Genomic DNA, 18,793 nt, shown 5'->3' on the forward strand with positions numbered 1-18,793 from the left:
TTGGTTCTTTACAACTGACTATGGAAGGCAACTGTAACCAACACATTGGGCTATAAATGCCAACAGAAAACATCCTGGTATAGTACTGCTGCTTAACAATAAGTTGACTTATCATTAAGCATACGTTTAACATAATTGTAATATCTACAAATCCACCAAGGCTTGTGTATGTACAGACCAAATATTATGTGGCGTTAGAGGGGAGGGTGTTGTAATAACAGTGTCAGCTTATTCGACATTCTGTACAAATTCACGAAATAATTAGGCGTTTAAAATGATCGGAATAACATAGTTCTTGAGAAAATACCGTATATCATTCTTGTGATCGCCATTGAAAACAGAAGAAGTGACCTAAATTTTTTGTTAATCCAATCAGAGACGTATATGTGTTATATATGTCTCTGGTTCCAGTGAGAACGTACTCAAACTTCGTATTCATCAAACTTTTTGAGAATGTGCTATGCAGAGCGCGTTAACTAAGAGAACTCTCTAATGATTGGAGATTATTTTGTATGTCGCGCGGTTTTTCGCGTACGTGCACCTGTATTCGAGCAGACGACATAATAATGGCCATCGAGAAGAAGAAAGTACAGTGGAGTACAGCGGAAGAAGTCTCCTTGATCCAAGCAGTACATGCCAATGAGGACGTACTGTTTGGATCAATGACTGGTTCTGGGGCCATCAAACTACCTGCGAAAAGGAGAAAAAACCTTGGGATGACACCACTGATATGATAAATTCGTATAGGAAATTCATGTAAATACTTGAAACGCCACATTTACCCTCATATGAAACGTGCTGCCGCCATGATGAGAATGATATCCTGAGCATGGGCAAGACCATGCTCAAGTAAACCTGAGAACGTGCACAAAAGTTGAGCACAGGATTTTTCGTGAATACGACTTGAGCACGAGAATAAAATAGGTGAGCACAAAAGCTGAATTTTGAGTACAAAACCTTGAGTTTGAGCATGAGAACGCTTTCGTGAAACGGGCCCAGTTATTCTGATGACGTCATTCTGTCAATCGTAATGACGACGTTGAATGACTCAGTGTTCACACGGCCCACCGTCCATTTGTGATGTGCACCGCCTGCACATGTAGCTGTTGTGAAATAGACATCCTGAATATTACCAATCATGTATCTAACACCGTGAACGATAATTTTTTTATCTAATTCGCTTCTAGAATATGGCCTGTGTACAACCACCTGCTGAAAATCGAAGATAAGGACTTCCTGTGTGTCATGACACCCGACATACCTGGTCACCAGAGATGACTTCAGAAAGTGTACTGTCTACATCTATTCCAAATCTGTTTGAACACATTGCATCTTGTCAAATGGTGCTCGGGTTAAAATACATATTTTATCTGATATCATCAATATAACAGGAACGAGGATACAGACAATTAAGTATTCCGTTAATTTACACTACGCTTAACAATACTTTTATACATACTGGTGCTAAAAGCAAATTTGTCGCCGTTATTAACTGTGTTAACAGCTTATGACTTAGACCTGTACTATCGGTCATCTACAAAATGTCTCCATATCAGGAAATTAAAAATACGGCGATGATGATACAAAGGTAACAGATATTCTCAGGTCAGTTGGTGCCGATCTAACCACTTTTTGGTGAAGGGATGGCTTGGAGTTTATAGGTTGTCCATTATTTTTCAATGGACTAGGAATGATTGCCGAAGTCAGTGGAAATGTTAACTCCTGAAAATATAAAAAAAAAAATGACGTTTACAACACAGTTAAGTCATTATTTATTTCAAGATGACAATAATCTCCCGCCCTTCTTTCACATAAAGATTATGGAAACGACAAAAAAATACCATTTGAAATTGGGTCTTATAAATCAGCAGATCTAAAATTGACAAGGATGGAAAAATATCACACAAGTATAGAAGATTTATAGTTGATTGCCTACGCAATACAAAGTTCATAGCTCTTGGGTCGTGAAAACATGAAACTTAATACTAATCGTCACAGAAGAACAGCTTTTATTCCAACAATACGAATTATTGTCTATGTCTCCAATCACGCTAAGCGTCAGCCATAATGATGAATCAGAGTAACATGGACGCTGACCCGAGTTTCCTCGGACCCAAACATCAGACACCTGGACCAGAGAAAATCCGAGTTAAGCGGGTGTCAGCACCGCTGCTATAGAGACGCTGTTTTTTAGTAGTCATAACCTGGTAATACTCTGCGACATATAAAGTTGGAATATTATGAACATTATAAATTTACCGAACCATCGATCACTCTGACACGTAGCAGCCGGAGGATACGTTCGCCATCATTACATCGATAGATAAATCTTAATTAAACGTGGATTCTGCCTGTCAATACAGAAAATGGTCTTCGCGATCAAAACAGAATAATATCATCCGAAAAACGATGAAGTGTCTGTAAGAATAAGAATGAATTCATGTGTTGGTGAAATATTTCTAACAAGTCGTGATATAATTGGGGATTATCGAACCCAACTTTGCGCAAAACCGAGAAATTTTACAATGATGAAGGGTAGCTCGGCCTCCGTACAAATGACCCCGATTTTCAAGATAACAAAAAAAAAGTTATGGCTATCAATACGCTGCCTATAAACTGACTTTTAAATGCGCCTGCGGGACCAGACTGGTATTAAAAAGGTGCTTTTATTTCGCATATGATCACACATAGTATAAACATCATGATATCTTTATATAATCTGCGAGAGACGTGTCAGAAATAAGAACATTACGCACTAAGATTAGTACGCCCATGTAGGGTGAACCGTTCTCCTGTCATCAACTAAAAAAAAAAAAACGAGACCGAAGCGCTTCAGTGGAGAAGCGTCGAATCTCCATCCTTTCCGAGAAACAAAGACCAAGGAATTTAGCTATGGGTGTTCCCTATCCTCCTCCTGAGACTAAAGGTCCCTGGACTTGGATAGTTCAGTGAAAGATGTGTCCAGTCTCAGCTCTCCCAGAGAGAAAGATACCCAGAAAAAAACTCAACCAAGGAAGCTAAAGTGATTCAAGGAGAGGTAATGGTTTCAGGAACCAGTGGTGCCGAATAGCAGAAAGAATAGAAAACGCATATCTCAAAACTTCTTGTAAACGTGTCAAAACAAAAACAAGACAACCAACAGAGGAGCACAGTTAGTTCCCTTAGGTATGCCAATAGTCTGCTGGAAGATCTTACCACCAAATTCGACGAAAATGATGTCAACTTGAAACTCGATCATTTTTAGGATTTCGTCTCTGGTATATTTCTTCTTGATTGGACGTATTTTTCACGATGCTTCAGTATAGTTAACAACCATATATTTGTACCTGCTTTATTGGAAATTGATCGAAATTAATATCAAAACCATTCAGGGACGTTCATCAACCGTACAGTTCAATAACGTTTTGGATGGATACTGATAAAGAACATGTGGAAAGTCCATGCCTTCAAGGAGTTTGTGGTTTACTACGCTTTAATGACTGTTATTCCTATATTAAGTATAACAATATTTCACCTGTCGAAATCTTTTAGATTGTGTTACTAATCTCTGGTACTGCAGCAGCTTTCGTATGAATAAGCGTATTACATTAAATGTACCTCCACTACCGTGTTAAACGATGCCACCCAACTATTTGTTTTCGAATCAAAATGAAGTCTTGCAACCATTCGACGCAAACAAGATGCATTAAACATGAGCTGTACACACATTTCGTCTAGTGACATTTCCGTTTGGAAATGGAATTTGGATAGTTTTTACATTGTACCTGATGTGATTGTTGTCACGCACGGAACCTTCTCACGAGGAGCACCTGCTCATGTCATCGTTAGGATGCTGACAAGTTGGTCGCAAAAGCTGTTTCTGGTGAGATCGATACAGGAGAGCGCTACCCGGGACCTTGGGCACTGGGCACCAGTCGGTGTAGCTTGGACTATTATATTGCAATGCTGAAAATCTTACTACGACTGGCTACCGTAACTACTTTTATAATAACAGGTGGGTATTCCTTGAAAATTCCATATTTTTCTAACAGTTATTCTTCAAATTTCTATAAACTCGGATATAATCCCTCACTGGTTAAGTAATCTATGATCACAAAACTAGAGGTCAGTTATCGTCGATGTATTTCCGATTAGCCCCGTAAAATATGTCAGTACTTTATATCACAAACTGAACTTGACAATAATTTGTTTTGATGTTCTTGATGTCGATAAAAGAGAAATTATGTTGATCATGTTCATCATTCATATCGTGATATCTGTTGATGTTGACATGAAATATCTTTGGACATAACGGTAAACACGGTGAATTCCAGGAGTTCGCGCTGTCCTCGAGACTATCATACAATGACCCACTGCTTCGTACATACAAGGATAAAAATACTCATATTCAGGAACAGGAAAAGACGAGCTAAAATAAAAACTAATTATCATAAATTCACTGCTTTTTATTTGCCCTCGTTATATGTTTTATGTCAACATTTAAATGTCTGATACATATTTTTTCAGCATTAGGAGTAAGTAGCGTTTTCTCTACCCATGACGGTTTAGCTGAAAGTGTAGACGATGGGGTGGGAGATGCTGTGTCTGATGATGAGAACACGTGGCATGCTACTGGACGGCAACTGAAGAATGAGAACTACATTAAATTGCTGGATGAGAAAACTGTAAAAGATGTGGAAGGAGACATATCTCGGCACAGGGCACGGCGGTCATTGGAGGAGGAAGCGGATTACTCGTTTGTGTATCATACTGGTCACCTGTACATCGATCAGGGTATTGAATGGCAGGATGATTTCCAACACAAGACGTCGGGTGCCTTTCTGGACCTTAAGTCATTACTTCTGTCATGGGTAAGTCATTACCTTTGGGGTGTAACTGGGCAACTCAGAATGTTTGTAATGTCAAGACGAGAGCATTGACACTTCTGGGTAGTTCTAGTATGACGTCTCTAGATCACATTTAGTTTGAATCCCTTTTAAATATCGTTGGTACTTCATGAAATGTTTTCATAGCTTCATACTTTGTTAATGTTAAGACCGGGTGTAACTATGAGTCAAGTTCGACAATAATCAATGTTTGAAGATAGTAGTGTACCTATTAATTACCAGGATACTTCAATCGAGCTCCTGAAGGACAGTTCCACTCTCATGCTGAATGTTTTTATAACACAGACGCCGTGCTATGTATATTTGGTCATCCAAAAGACAAAAGTCTTCCATCCATGATCCAACTAGGAAACTTTAAATATCCTTGAATCTGTCTGTTCATTTCTATGGAATACAATGCAGGTTCGTTCTTACTTACCTCGTTTGTTCTTTTTTAATGAAAAGTAGGTGCTGTAATAAGTATCTCTATGTAAAAGTAGGCGCTGTAATAAGTATATATATCTATATAAAAGTAGGCGCTGTAATAAGTATATTTATAAAAGTAGGCGCTGTAATAAGTATATATATAAAATTAGGCGCTGTAATAAGTATATATATCTATATAAAAGTAGGCGCTGTAATAAGTATATATATAAAAGTAGGCGCTGTAATAAGTATATATATCTATATAAAGTAGGCGTTGTAATAAGTATCTCTATATAAAAGTAGGCGCTGTAATAAGTATATATATCTATATAAAAGTAGGCGCTGTAATAAGTATATATATCTATATAAAAGTAGGCGCTGTAATAAGTAAATATATCTACATAAAGTAGGCGCTGTAATAAATATATATATCTATATAAAGTAGACACTGTATTAACTATATATCTATATAAAAGTATGCGCTGTAATAAGTATATATATCTATATAAAAGTATGCGCTGTAATAAGTATATATATCTATATAAAAGCAGGCGCTGTAATAAGTATATATATCTATATAAAAGTAGGCGCTGTAATAAATATATATATCTACATTAAGTAGGCGCTGTAATAAGTATATATATCTATATAAAGTAGACACTGTATTAAGTATATATCTATATAAAAGTAGGCGTTGTAATAAGTATATATATCTATATAAAAGTAGGCGCTGTAATAAGTATATATATAAAAGTAGGCGCTGTAATAAGTATATATATAAAAGTAGGCGCTGTAATAAGTATATATATCTATATAAAAGTAGGCGCTGTAATAAGTATATATATAAAAGTAGGCGCTGTAATAAGTAAATATATCTACATAAAGTAGGCGCTGTAATAAATATATATATATCTATATAAAGTAGACACTGTATTAAGTATATATCTATATAAAAGTAGGCGCTGTAATAAGTATACATATCTATATAAAAGTAGGCGCTGTAATAAGTATATATATCTGTATAAAAGTAGGCGCTGTAATAAGTATATATATCTGTATAAAAGTAGGCGCTGTAATAAGTATATATATATATATATACATAAATATAGGCGCTGTAATAAGTATATATGTCTATATAAAAGTAGGCGCTGTAATAAGTATATATATCTATATAAAAGCAGGCGCTGTAATAAGTATATATATCTATGTAAAGTAGGCGCTGTAATAAGTATATATATCTATATAAAAGCAGGCGCTGTAATAAGTATATATATATATATATATCTTTGATCCAATTCTTAACTATGTCTGACAGACGACCCATATTGTGGTAATTTTATAAAATACAAGCCTGACATCACAGTCGATTGCGATCAATATTTCAATGACGGGATGTGCGGATTGTAAGTAGGTACATACACCTCTCCCGTGCAGCATTGTAATTGTCCCTGCTCTCTTTACTTCCTTTCTTTGCCTTGACATCGTTTATGTCTTATTTTAGTATTAAATCGTTACGTAAATTATTAGTTTCTTAAACAACAATATTTCTTTACTATCTTTATAACCTTATGTTAGTGTGTGATTACACGTCTATTTTTATTGTTTTCACCACAAGACAGTAGATGGTTGTGTGAGAGAATCTTACAAAAGAACAACAAGACAGTAGATGGTTGTTTTAGAGAATCTTATAAAAGAACAACAAGACAGTAGACGGTTGTGTTAGAGAATCTTATAAAAGAACAACAAGACAGTAGACGGCTGTGTTAGAGAATCTTATAAAAGAACAACAAGACAGTAGACGGTTGTGTGAGAGAATCTTATAAAAGAACAACAACACAGTAGACGGTTGTGTTAGAGAATCTTATAAAAGAACAACAAGACAGTAGACGGCTGTGTTAGAGAATCTTATAAAAGAACAACAACACAGTAGACGGCTGTGTTAGAGAATCTTATAAAAGAACAACAAGACAGTAGACGGCTGTGTGAGAGAATCTTATAAAAGAACAACAACACAGTAGACGGCTGTGTGAGAGAATCTTATAAAAGAACAACAACACAGTAGACGGCTGTGTTAGAGAATCTTATAAAAGAACAACAAGACAGTAGACGGCTGTGTTAGAGAATCTTATAAAAGAACAACAACACAGTAGACGGCTGTGTTAGAGAATCTTATAAAAGAACAACAACACAGTAGACGGCTGTGTTAGAGAATCTTATAAAAGAACAACAAGACAGTAGACGGTTGTGTGAGAGAATCTTATAAAAGAACAACAACACAGTAGACGGCTGTGTTAGAGAATCTTATAAAAGAACAACAACACAGTAGACGGCTGTGTTAGAGAATCTTATAAAAGAACAACAAGACAGTAGACGGCTGTGTTAGAGAATCTTATAAAAGAACAACAACACAGTAGATGGTTGTGTTAGAGAATCTTATAAAAGAACAACAAGACAGTAGACGGCTGTGTTAGAGAATCTTATAAAAGAACAACAACACAGTAGACGGCTGTGTTTGGGAATCTTATAAAAGAACAACAAGACAGTAGACGGTTGTGTGAGAGAATCTTATAAAAGAACAACAAGACAGTAGACGGTTGTGTTAGAGAATCTTATAAAAGAACAACAAGACAGTAGACGGTTGTGTTAGAGAATCTTATAAAAGAACAACAAGACAGTAGACGGCTGTGTTAGAGAATCTTATAAAAGAACAACAAGACAGTAGACGGTTGTGTTAGAGAATCTTATAAAAGAACAACAAGACAGTAGACGGTTGTGTTAGAGAATCTTATAAAAGAACAACAACACAGTAGGTGGCTGTTTTAGAGAATCTTATAAAAGAACAACAACACAGTAGACGGCTGTGTTAGAGAATCTTATAAAAGAACAACAAGACAGTAGACGGCTGTGTTAGGGAATCTTATAAAAGAACAACAAGACAGTAGACGGCTGTGTTAGAGAATCTTATAAAAGAAGAACAAGACAGTAGACGGCTGTGTTAGGGAATCTTATAAAAGAACAACAACACAGTAGACGGCTGTGTTAGAGAATCTTATAAAAGAACAACAAGACAGTAGACGGCTGTGTGAGAGAATCTTATAAAAGAACAACAACACAGTAGACGGCTGTGTTAGAGAATCTTATAAAAGAACAACAAGACAGTAGACGGCTGTGTTAGAGAATCTTATAAAAGAACAACAAGACAGTAGATGGTTGTGTTAGGGAATCTTATAAAAGAACAACAAGACAGTAGATGGTTGTGTTAGAGAATCTTATAAAAGAACAACAAGACAGTAGACGGCTGTGTTAGAGAATCTTATAAAAGAACAACAACACAGTAGACGGCTGTGTTTGGGAATCTTATAAAAGAACAACAAGACAGTAGACGGTTGTGTGAGAGAATCTTATAAAAGAACAACAAGACAGTAGACGGCTGTGTGAGAGAATCTTATAAAAGAACAACAACACAGTAGACGGCTGTGTTAGAGAATCTTATAAAAGAACAACAAGACAGTAGACGGCTGTGTTAGAGAATCTTATAAAAGAACAACAAGACAGTAGATGGTTGTGTTAGAGAATCTTATAAAAGAACAACAAGACAGTAGACGGCTGTGTTAGAGAATCTTATAAAAGAACAACAACACAGTAGACGGCTGTGTTTGGGAATCTTATAAAAGAACAACAAGACAGTAGACGGTTGTGTGAGAGAATCTTATAAAAGAACAACAAGACAGTAGACGGTTGTGTTAGAGAATCTTATAAAAGAACAACAAGACAGTAGACGGTTGTGTTAGAGAATCTTATAAAAGAACAACAAGACAGTAGACGGCTGTGTTAGAGAATCTTATAAAAGAACAACAAGACAGTAGACGGCTGTGTTAGAGAATCTTATAAAAGAACAACAAGACAGTAGACGGTTGTGTTAGAGAATCTTATAAAAGAACAACAACACAGTAGACGGCTGTGTTAGAGAATCTTATAAAAGAACAACAAGACAGTAGACGGCTGTGTTAGAGAATCTTATAAAAGAACAACAAGACAGTAGACGGCTGTGTTAGAGAATCTTATAAAAAAACAACAAGACAGTAGACGGCTGTGTTAGAGAATCTCATAAAAGAACAACAAGACAGTAGACGGCTGTGCTAGAGAATCTTATAAAAGAACAACAACACAGTAGGTGGTTGTTTTAGAGAATCTTATAAAAGAACAACAAAACAGTAGATGACTGATTTAGAGAATCTTATAAAATAACAACAAGGCCGTAGATTGTTGTTTTGCTGTCCCGGTGCTTCGCGTCGTTGACATGACATCATTGATATGAAAGGGTTAATAAATGGTTGGTGTGATGTCAGCAAATTGTCAATGTGACGTCGTATCATTTTTCGACGGGGAGGTTACATTACTTTATCCCTTCCGCGTGTTACTGCTGTTGCATTAAGCTTTTGCTAGGAAAATAAACAATATCGTCAATTTATTTTACGAGTCATATATGTCAATGCATTGTTTTACTTTGGCGTCACTATTGAAACAAAGGGAACTTGTTGGAAATGCACCCCGAAAGGTGTTTACTTAAGCACTGAACTGCTCCAGTTAACATTCCAAGCCATTCAATGACAGTTGTATATGCATGTGAATGCCAGCTGACAGCTAGCTCATTACTTATGCTGAACATATTGTAAAGTATTTGGATGTTGAGTATCAGCTCAAGTGATACGAAGACAACGTTAACAGATAATAGGTTTTGATAGTGCAATCACAATGAAATATAACCTGCATGACAATTTACCTGGTCTTATTTATCCGGTCGCATCAAAAACTGAACGGAAAGGAAGGGCAGTAGAAGTGAATTTAAGTGTCTGTCATGGTTTCAAACACACAGCTTTCCTCGCTCGGACGGATGCTGAACACTGAAACATCAACACTATCTATAACCTCTGTCACGTTTATTGCAAGTTAACCTTTGTTATAGCGTCGGCTACGTATGCTTGACATTAACCCTAGTTATAAGCTCAGACAAGTGACTTGTTATTAACCCTTGCTATAACCTCGGACACATAAACTGTTCATTAACCCTTGCTAACACCTCGGACACATAAACTGTTCATTCACCTTAGCTATAACCTCGGCCACTTGTACAGGTCATTAACCTTAGCTATAACCTAGGACACGTAAACTGGTTATTAATCTTAAATATAACATAGGACACGTAAACTGGTCATTTACCCTTGCTATAACCTCGAACACGTAAACTGGTCAATAACCTTAGCTATAACTTCGGACACGTAAACTGGTCATTAACCCATGCTATAACCTCGGACATTTAAACTGGTCATTAACCTTAGCTATAACTTCGGACACGTAAACTGGTCATTAACCCATGCTATAACCTCGGACATTTAAACTGGTCATTAACCTTAGCTATAACTTCGGACACGTAAACTGGTCATTAACCTTAGCTAAACTGGTCATTAACCTTAGCTATAACTTCGGACACGTAAACTGGTCATTAACCTTAGCTATAACCTCGGACATTTAAACTGGTCATTAACCTTAGCTATAACCTCGGACACGTAAACTGGTCATTAACCTTAGCTATAACCTCGGACATTTAAACTGGTCATTAACCTTAGCTATAACCTCGGACACGTAAACTGTTCATTGTTTTATTTCCAAATGCAATTACAGCATATAGGTAGCAATGATACATAATTATTTAAATCATATTAAATGTTCAAGATGGCGGAGGGCAATTCCATAGAGATGGTGAATATAACATATATTGACACCAAACAGTTCCAGGAATTAACATATAACAATGTCACGAGAATCAATATTCATAATTATATCCTTTGGTTTGTGACGTAATAATAAAGATGATACGGGAAAGTTATGACGTCACACAGTGTTAACAATGAAAGTTGACTTTCAATCAAAACTCAAGTAATAAGCTATGGTAATAGAGAAGAATTCATACTCATATAATAACAAATGAAATTAATATACAATGTATTACTACTACACAGGAAGGTTTTTTCTTTTAGCTGTTGCACACAATAAATATCTACCAAATTTTCTTAAAGTTTTAACACATTTACATGTAAATAGTTCTACTAATTTCAACACACATGGACGTCGATGATAATATTGTTTAATGTAAGTTTTTCTTATTTCTAAACAGGCTGGACAAAGAAGTATAAAATGTAATTCGTCCTCAATATCACCTGTATTACAAATTGTACATACTCGTTGATTTCTAGGTGTACCGTTATAACGACCAGATTCTATATTAACAGTGTGACATTGCATTCGAAACTGGCTCAGTAATTGTTTAATATTGGAAGTGATAGGTTTAATTAGATACCACTGAATTTGAAAGTTATCGACTAAATGTTTATATAAATAACACTTAGGAGATGTATCAAGTGCACTTCGCAATTCCTGAATAAAAACATCATGCTGACGTTGTGTATACATTTCAATAAACTTGTTTTCATTTGGTACATGTTGACTCACCCAAATATAGTTAAAACCCAGTCTACATAATTCATTCTTGATTTGGTATACCCAGTTCACTTTACAATTTGGCTTTCTGACACTGAAACCAAGTAAAGCATTATAACAAGATCTTACTATACAATTATTCGTATTTAAAACTTTTACCCAATATTTCATCATAGCAATTTTACGTTGTACATGTAATGAATACACCCTAGTTTCAAAATATACCATTGAACTATTGACCGTTTTCTTTACTTTCAATAAATCTTTGAGAAAAAGGAGATGAACTTTTTCAATTTGTGGCGATGCACTATGACCCCACACTTCACACCCATAATTCAGTATACAAACGACATATGTATCAAATAAAGAGATTAGAGTTTTAGTATTAAGGGTAAAATCTTTAATTTTTCGTTTTAAGTAGTAATATGCTTTCCTTCCTTGAGATGCTAATGTATCCTGTGCTACAGTAAATCTCCCATTATAGTTGAAAACTAAGCCAAGATAACAAAACTTATCAACAATTTCAATAGATTTACCATTAAAAGTCCAATTTTCAAAAGGTAGTACTCGTTTTTTTTTTCTAAAAACAACAATTTTTGTTTTATCAATATTAACATTTAAATTCCACTTCTCAGTGTACATTTGTAAATGATCCAGCATATGCTGAAGATCTGTAGCATCCTCCGAGAATAAAACTGTGTCATCCGCATACATTAGCATAAAAAGGTTTATAAACTGTAATGCATAACTTTGACAATTTGAATTAATAAATTCGCTCTCCACATCATTAACAAATAATGACAAAAGGATGGGAGATAACGATTCCTTGTAATAAACCGACATGTATATCAAACATGGCGGATACGTTACCATTTAATTTCACACATGAACGTACATTATCATAAATTGATCTAATTACATTAAGCAATTTACCTCTTATACCACTTCTCCAAAGTTTAAACCACAGATTCTGGTGTATCACACTATCAAATGCCTTGCTATAGTCAACAAAAACACAATAAAGTCTTTTGTTTTGTTCTATTGAATTAAGGATTAAACTATTTAATGCAAAAATTGCGTCCCTAGTACCAAGCCCAGGTTTGAAACCAAACTGTGCATCAGAAACAATATTTTCACTTGTACTCCATTTTAGAAGACTCTTATTCAACAAAGATGTAAACAGTTTAGTTCAATGACTAATCAACGTGATTCCCCTATAATTATTGACGTTGTTTTTATCCCCCTTTTTGTGTAACGGAATAATAACGCCCTGAGCCCATGATTCCGGAAAATATCCTATTTGTAACATTCAATTAAAAAGTCGCAACAACATTGGTGAAAAAATATCCCTATATTCAATAAAATATTCATTAATTATTATATCAATACCAGCATTAACCTTAGCTATAACCTCGGACACGTAAACTGGTTATTAACCTTAACTATAACCTCGGACACGTAAACTGGTCATTAACCCTTGCTAAAACCTCGGACACGTAAACTGGTCATTAACCTTAGCTATAACCTCGGACACGTAAACTGGTCATTAACCTTAGCTATAACCTCGGACACGTAAACTGGTCATTATTAACCTTAGCTATAACCTTGGACACGTAAACTGGTTATTAACCTTAGCTATAACCTAGGACACGTAAACTGGTCATTAACCTTAGCTATAACCTAGGACACGTAAACTGGTTATTAACCTTAGCTATAACCTAGGACACGTAAACTAGTTATTAACCCGTTGCTATAACCACGGACACGTAAACTGGTTATTAACGCTTTGCTATAACCTCGTCTATGAACTCTTGACGTTATCCTTAGCTATAAAAAGTGACAATATATCAATGATTAAATGTTTCATACCTTTCGATAATGTTAATGTTTTGTTTCAATCATCCCGTCCTTATAAATACAAATCGACGGGACGCGCCAGTGATCATTAATTTCATACAGGCGATAATGATTTTCAGGTGAAATATGTCCGTTAATTGTTGTTTTGAAATTCAATTTTCAATGATGTACCATCGCGTAGATGATTTATTAGATGCGCACAGCTTTACAGGCGCAAAAAATGCAATAAAAATTCAATAAATCTATTTTGTAGTTCAACGACTTGTTCTCAAGTGGTCCACTGGCTGAGACTTATCAGACAACGCTCATTCACGACTTCAGGTACGTCACCAACCCTTATTATCAGGGCCTGATTTATTGCTCAATGCCAGGTATATCGCTTCAAACTTGATTTCGCAAAGATGATATATTTTGTTCAAGCAGATGATACAGGTAAAATATAAAATTAAATCAACAAGACGTGAATGTTTAGTCGTATTTAATGCTTATTTTCTGTCCGTGTTTTACTTTGCTCTTAATTCTTTATATATCTAAAGTGTTTTACATCTACTGTTGCGGCCTTGCGAACTTTCAGCGGAATAGTCCGTTTTTCTTAAAATACTGGTAGAAAGAGTTCTCAAATATGGTATCACTCCTTCATTTGTGACGTAGTTTGATATTTAGGGTGAGGGAACTTCTGTCATTGTTTCGTTGTTTGAAGGGTTTTGTATCTAGGCTGAGGGAACTTCTGTCATTGTTTCGTTGTTTGAAGGGTTTTGTATCTAGGCTGAGGGAACCTCTGTCATTGTTTCGTTGTTTGAAGGGTTTTGTATCTAGGCTGAGGGAACTTCTGTCATTGTTTCATTGTTTAAAGGGTTTTGTATCTAGGCTGAGGGAACTTCTGTCATTGTTTCATTGTTTGAAGGATTTTGTATCTAGGCTGAGGGAACTTCTGTCATTGTTTCGTTGTTTGAAGGGTTTTGTATCTAGGCTGAGGGAACTTCTGTCATTGTTTCATTGTTTAAAGGGTTTTGTATCTAGGCTGAGGGAACTTCTGTCATTGTTTCATTGTTTGAAGGATTTTGTATCTAGGCTGAGGGAACTTCTGTCATTGTTTCGTTGTTTGAAGGGTTTTGTGTCTAGGCTGAGGGAACTTCTGTCATTGTTTCATTGTTTGAAGGGTTTTGTAGTGATCCATGAATGCCAGGGTTGGTAATACTACTTGTTATACTTATACTACAGAGAAGGAAGTATTGTGGTCACATTCTCGATGGTTCTGTCCTCCAATGGCACCAATTCCACCGTCACCCTGGATTCCGAGAGCGTAACCAACTTATTGTTGAGCGCAATCAGTAACAGTACTATTGGAAACTTCACCGTGGACGCCAACAAAACATCAATTATAGGTGAGTACTCCCGCATGTATAGAACCAGATAGTATCATGTTATACTCTAGGATAGGGCGGCATTCATAACAGCCCTATAATGAGGAAACATCAGTGTGTACTTTATAATATCGGTCAACAGTGTATATCCTTTAATATAGACAATAGTGAGTACCCTATAATATAGAGAAAATAGTGGGTTCTCTATAATATAGAGTCTACAGTGGGTACCCTATAATATAGAGACAATAGTGGGTACCCTATAATATAGAGCCAAAAGTGAGTACCCTATAATATAGAGACAACAGTGAGTACCCTGTAATATAGAGACAATAGTGGGTTCTCTATAATATAGAGCCTACTGTGGGTACCCTATAATATAGAGACAACAGTGAGTACCCTATAATATAGAGAAATAGTGGGTTCTCTATAATATAGAGCCTACAGTGGGTACCCTATAATATAGAGACAATAGTGGGTACCCTATAATATAGAGCCAACAGTGAGTACCCTATAATATAGAGACAATAGTGTGTACCCTATAATATAGAGACAACAGTGAGTACCCTATAATATAGAGACAATAGTGAGTACCCTATAATATAGAGACAACAGTGAGTACCCTATAATATAGAGACAATAGTGAGTACCCTATAATATAGAGACATTAGCGAGTACCCTATAATATTGAGACAATAGTGAGTACCCTATGATATTGAGACAATAGTGAGTACCCTATAATATAGAGACAATAGTGGGTACCCTATAATATAGAGACAATAGTGGGTACCCTATAATATAGAGACAATAGTGAGTACCCTATAATATAGAGACAATAGTGAGTACCCTATAATATAGAGACATTAGCGAGTACCCTATAATATAGAGACAACTGTGAGTACCCTATAATATAGAGACAATAGTGGGTACCCTATAATAAAGAGTCAACAGTATGTACCCTATAATATAGAGACAATAGTGAGTACCCTATAATAAAGAGTCAACAGTGAGTACCCTATAATATAGAGACATTAGCGAGTACCCTATAATATAGAGACAACTGTGAGTACCCTATAATATAGAGACAATAGTATGTACCCTATAATATAGAGACAACAGTGAGTACCCTATAATATAGAGACAATAGCGAGTACCCTATAATATAGAGACAATAGTAAGTACACTATAATATAGACAAAAGTGAGTACCCTATAATATAGAGACAACAGTGAGTACCCTATAATATAGAGACAATAGTAAGTACACTATAATATAGACAATAGTGAGTGCCCTATAATATAGAGACAATAGTGGGTACCCTATAATATAGAGACAATAGTGAGTACCCTATAATATAGAGACAATAGTGAGTACCCTATAGTAGAGACAATAGTGAGTACCCTATAATATAGACAAAAGTGTGTACCCTATAATATAGAGACTATAGTAAGTACCCTATAATATAGAGACAACAGTGAGTACCCTATAATATAGAGACAATAGTAAGTACACTATAATATAGACAAAAGTGAGTACCCTATAATATAGAGACAACAGTGAGTACCCTATAATATAGAGACTATAGTAAGTACCCTATAATATAGAGACAATAGTGAGTGCCCTATAATATAGAGACAATAGTGGGTACCCTATAATATAGAGACAATAGTGAGTACCCTATAATATAGAGACAATAGTGAGTACCCTATAATATAGAGACAATAGTGAGTACCCTATAATATAGACAAAAGTGTGTACCCTATAATATAGAGACTATAGTAAGTACCCTATAATATAGAGACAACAGTGAGTACCCTATAATATAGAGACAATAGTGGGTACCCTATAATATAGAGACAATAGTGGGTACCCTATAATATAGAGACAATAGTGAGTACCCTATAATATAGAGACAATAGTGGGTACCCTATAATATAGAGACAATAGTGGGTACCCTATAACATAGAGACAACAGTGTGTACCCTATAATATAGAGACAATAGTGAGTACCCTATAATATAGAGACAATAGTGGGTACCATATAATATAGAGACAACAGTGTGTACCCTATAATATAGAGACAATAGTGGGTACCCTATAATATAGAGACAATAGTGAGTACCCTATAATATAGGGACAGTAGTGTGTACCCTATAATATAGAGACAATAGTGAGTACCCTATAATATAGAGACAACAGTGAGTACCCTATAATATAGAGACAATAGTGTGTACCCTATAATATAGAGACAATAGTGAGTACCCTATAATATAGAGACAATAGTGAGTACCCTATAATATAGAGACAATAGTGGGTACCCTATGATATAGAGACAATAGTGGGTACCCTATAATATAGAGACAACAGTGAGTACCCGATAATATAGAGACAATAGTGAGTACCCTATAATATAGAGACAATAGTGAGTACACTATAATGTACAGAAATCAATATATCTCTGTCCAACCGATATAACTTCAGCCCTGACCTAACTGTGACCAGAATATATGTCCTTTCTACGTAACTACATGTCAGACTTTGTTGGGTCAAGAACGTTTTCCTTCCTACGTACTACAGCTAAGGCCTAACTTTGGGCAGGCACGGATCAGCTCGTGCACGCATACAAACCTCGTCTTGTAAACGTTAAACAGACTTTTGATATGAGAAGGAGTAGTGCCAATTCGATTCATTCTTCAGTAATTTACTACATCACTGAGATCTACTTTCAGTTTTCGGGGATGGGGTTTGAACTTATTCCTATGACTTGATATTAATCCTTTACTTCAATATTAAGTTTATCAGAACTTAATGATATTTTCATTTTACATTCGATCAACTTGGCCCCCAAATTTTGTGTATGCCCATACAAAATCTTTTGTTCTCAATAGCCATTATAATCTCGCTAGTCTTAGAGAGTCTTACCGAAAAAAACTGTTTATGAGTGAGTGTCCGCAGAATGGCTCGTGTTGGCACCGACCTTCGTCGATTTTCGAATGAGTATTACTTTCCTATATTGATATACGTTGTACATACTGGTTTACAACCACTTGGTAACATTGGTGTGTGATTTTGTTTGTTACAGTTTAACGTTTAATCCCAGTTTTATTCCTTTTAATTTGTTTACGTACTGTGCCCCTTTGGTCCAAGCAAGTATACACTATATCAGATATGTAAACCCATATATCCCGAGTTTTCTGGTCTGTTCAAAAAGAAGAACGAGAGAAAACACTGCAGAAAACTCTCTCCGCTGTCAGAGACCGGAATGTTGGGAGTCTCTAAGTTTTTCTCGATTTAAATTCATTGGTAGCAGCGAGGAAATAGTGCTCTAGTTTAAAAACACACAACTACCAGGCGAGTCTAACTTTGTTTGTATAATGACATCAATTTTCATTGGTATCCGGATGTAGCAATAACCACGCTCATTATCAATAATATGTGTGTTTGACCGTGTCGTGTTTGCTGGTACCACGCTACTCCGCTCATATCTACACAAATACATTTTTATGATTTTTTATGCTATGAGTGACCGGTAATACCACTGTACCACAGTTTCCTTTATACCCAAGGAAGATGTGCCATAAAATATCAATTATTGTTCAAACAGGAAACAAGTATGCTAAAAGTAAATATTGGTATTCTGAGACTAAATGCGTCGCGTACAATCCCATGTTCACGTCTCGTCGTATCGCACGTCATCCAGAAACATTTAACGACACTATCGATGTTTTGACATCAGTAACGTGGGTGCTGAGGCGGATGTGACGACTGCAGATTCTCTTTAGT

General features: G+C 35.7%; 1 protein-coding gene across 1 annotated transcript in view; it reads left to right on the top strand.

Moving 5' to 3' along the window:
• Positions 1-566: 566 nt before the first annotated feature.
• Positions 567-18,793, top strand: part of LOC132547414 (mucin-3B-like) — a gene marked incomplete at its 3' end in the record, with an annotated part of 48,457 nt that continues 30,230 nt past the window's right edge. The window contains 4 exon segments of the mRNA XM_060211171.1: positions 567-669; positions 4,507-4,850; positions 13,900-13,967; positions 14,868-15,031. Coding sequence (XP_060067154.1) covers positions 567-669; positions 4,507-4,850; positions 13,900-13,967; positions 14,868-15,031 — 679 coding nt within the window.

The sequence above is a fragment of the Ylistrum balloti genome, unplaced genomic scaffold (assembly GCF_031769215.1).
Source record: "Ylistrum balloti isolate Yb309-2 unplaced genomic scaffold, AGI_CSIRO_Ybal_v1 Utg369954, whole genome shotgun sequence".
Lineage (NCBI taxonomy): Eukaryota > Metazoa > Mollusca > Bivalvia > Pectinida > Pectinidae > Ylistrum > Ylistrum balloti.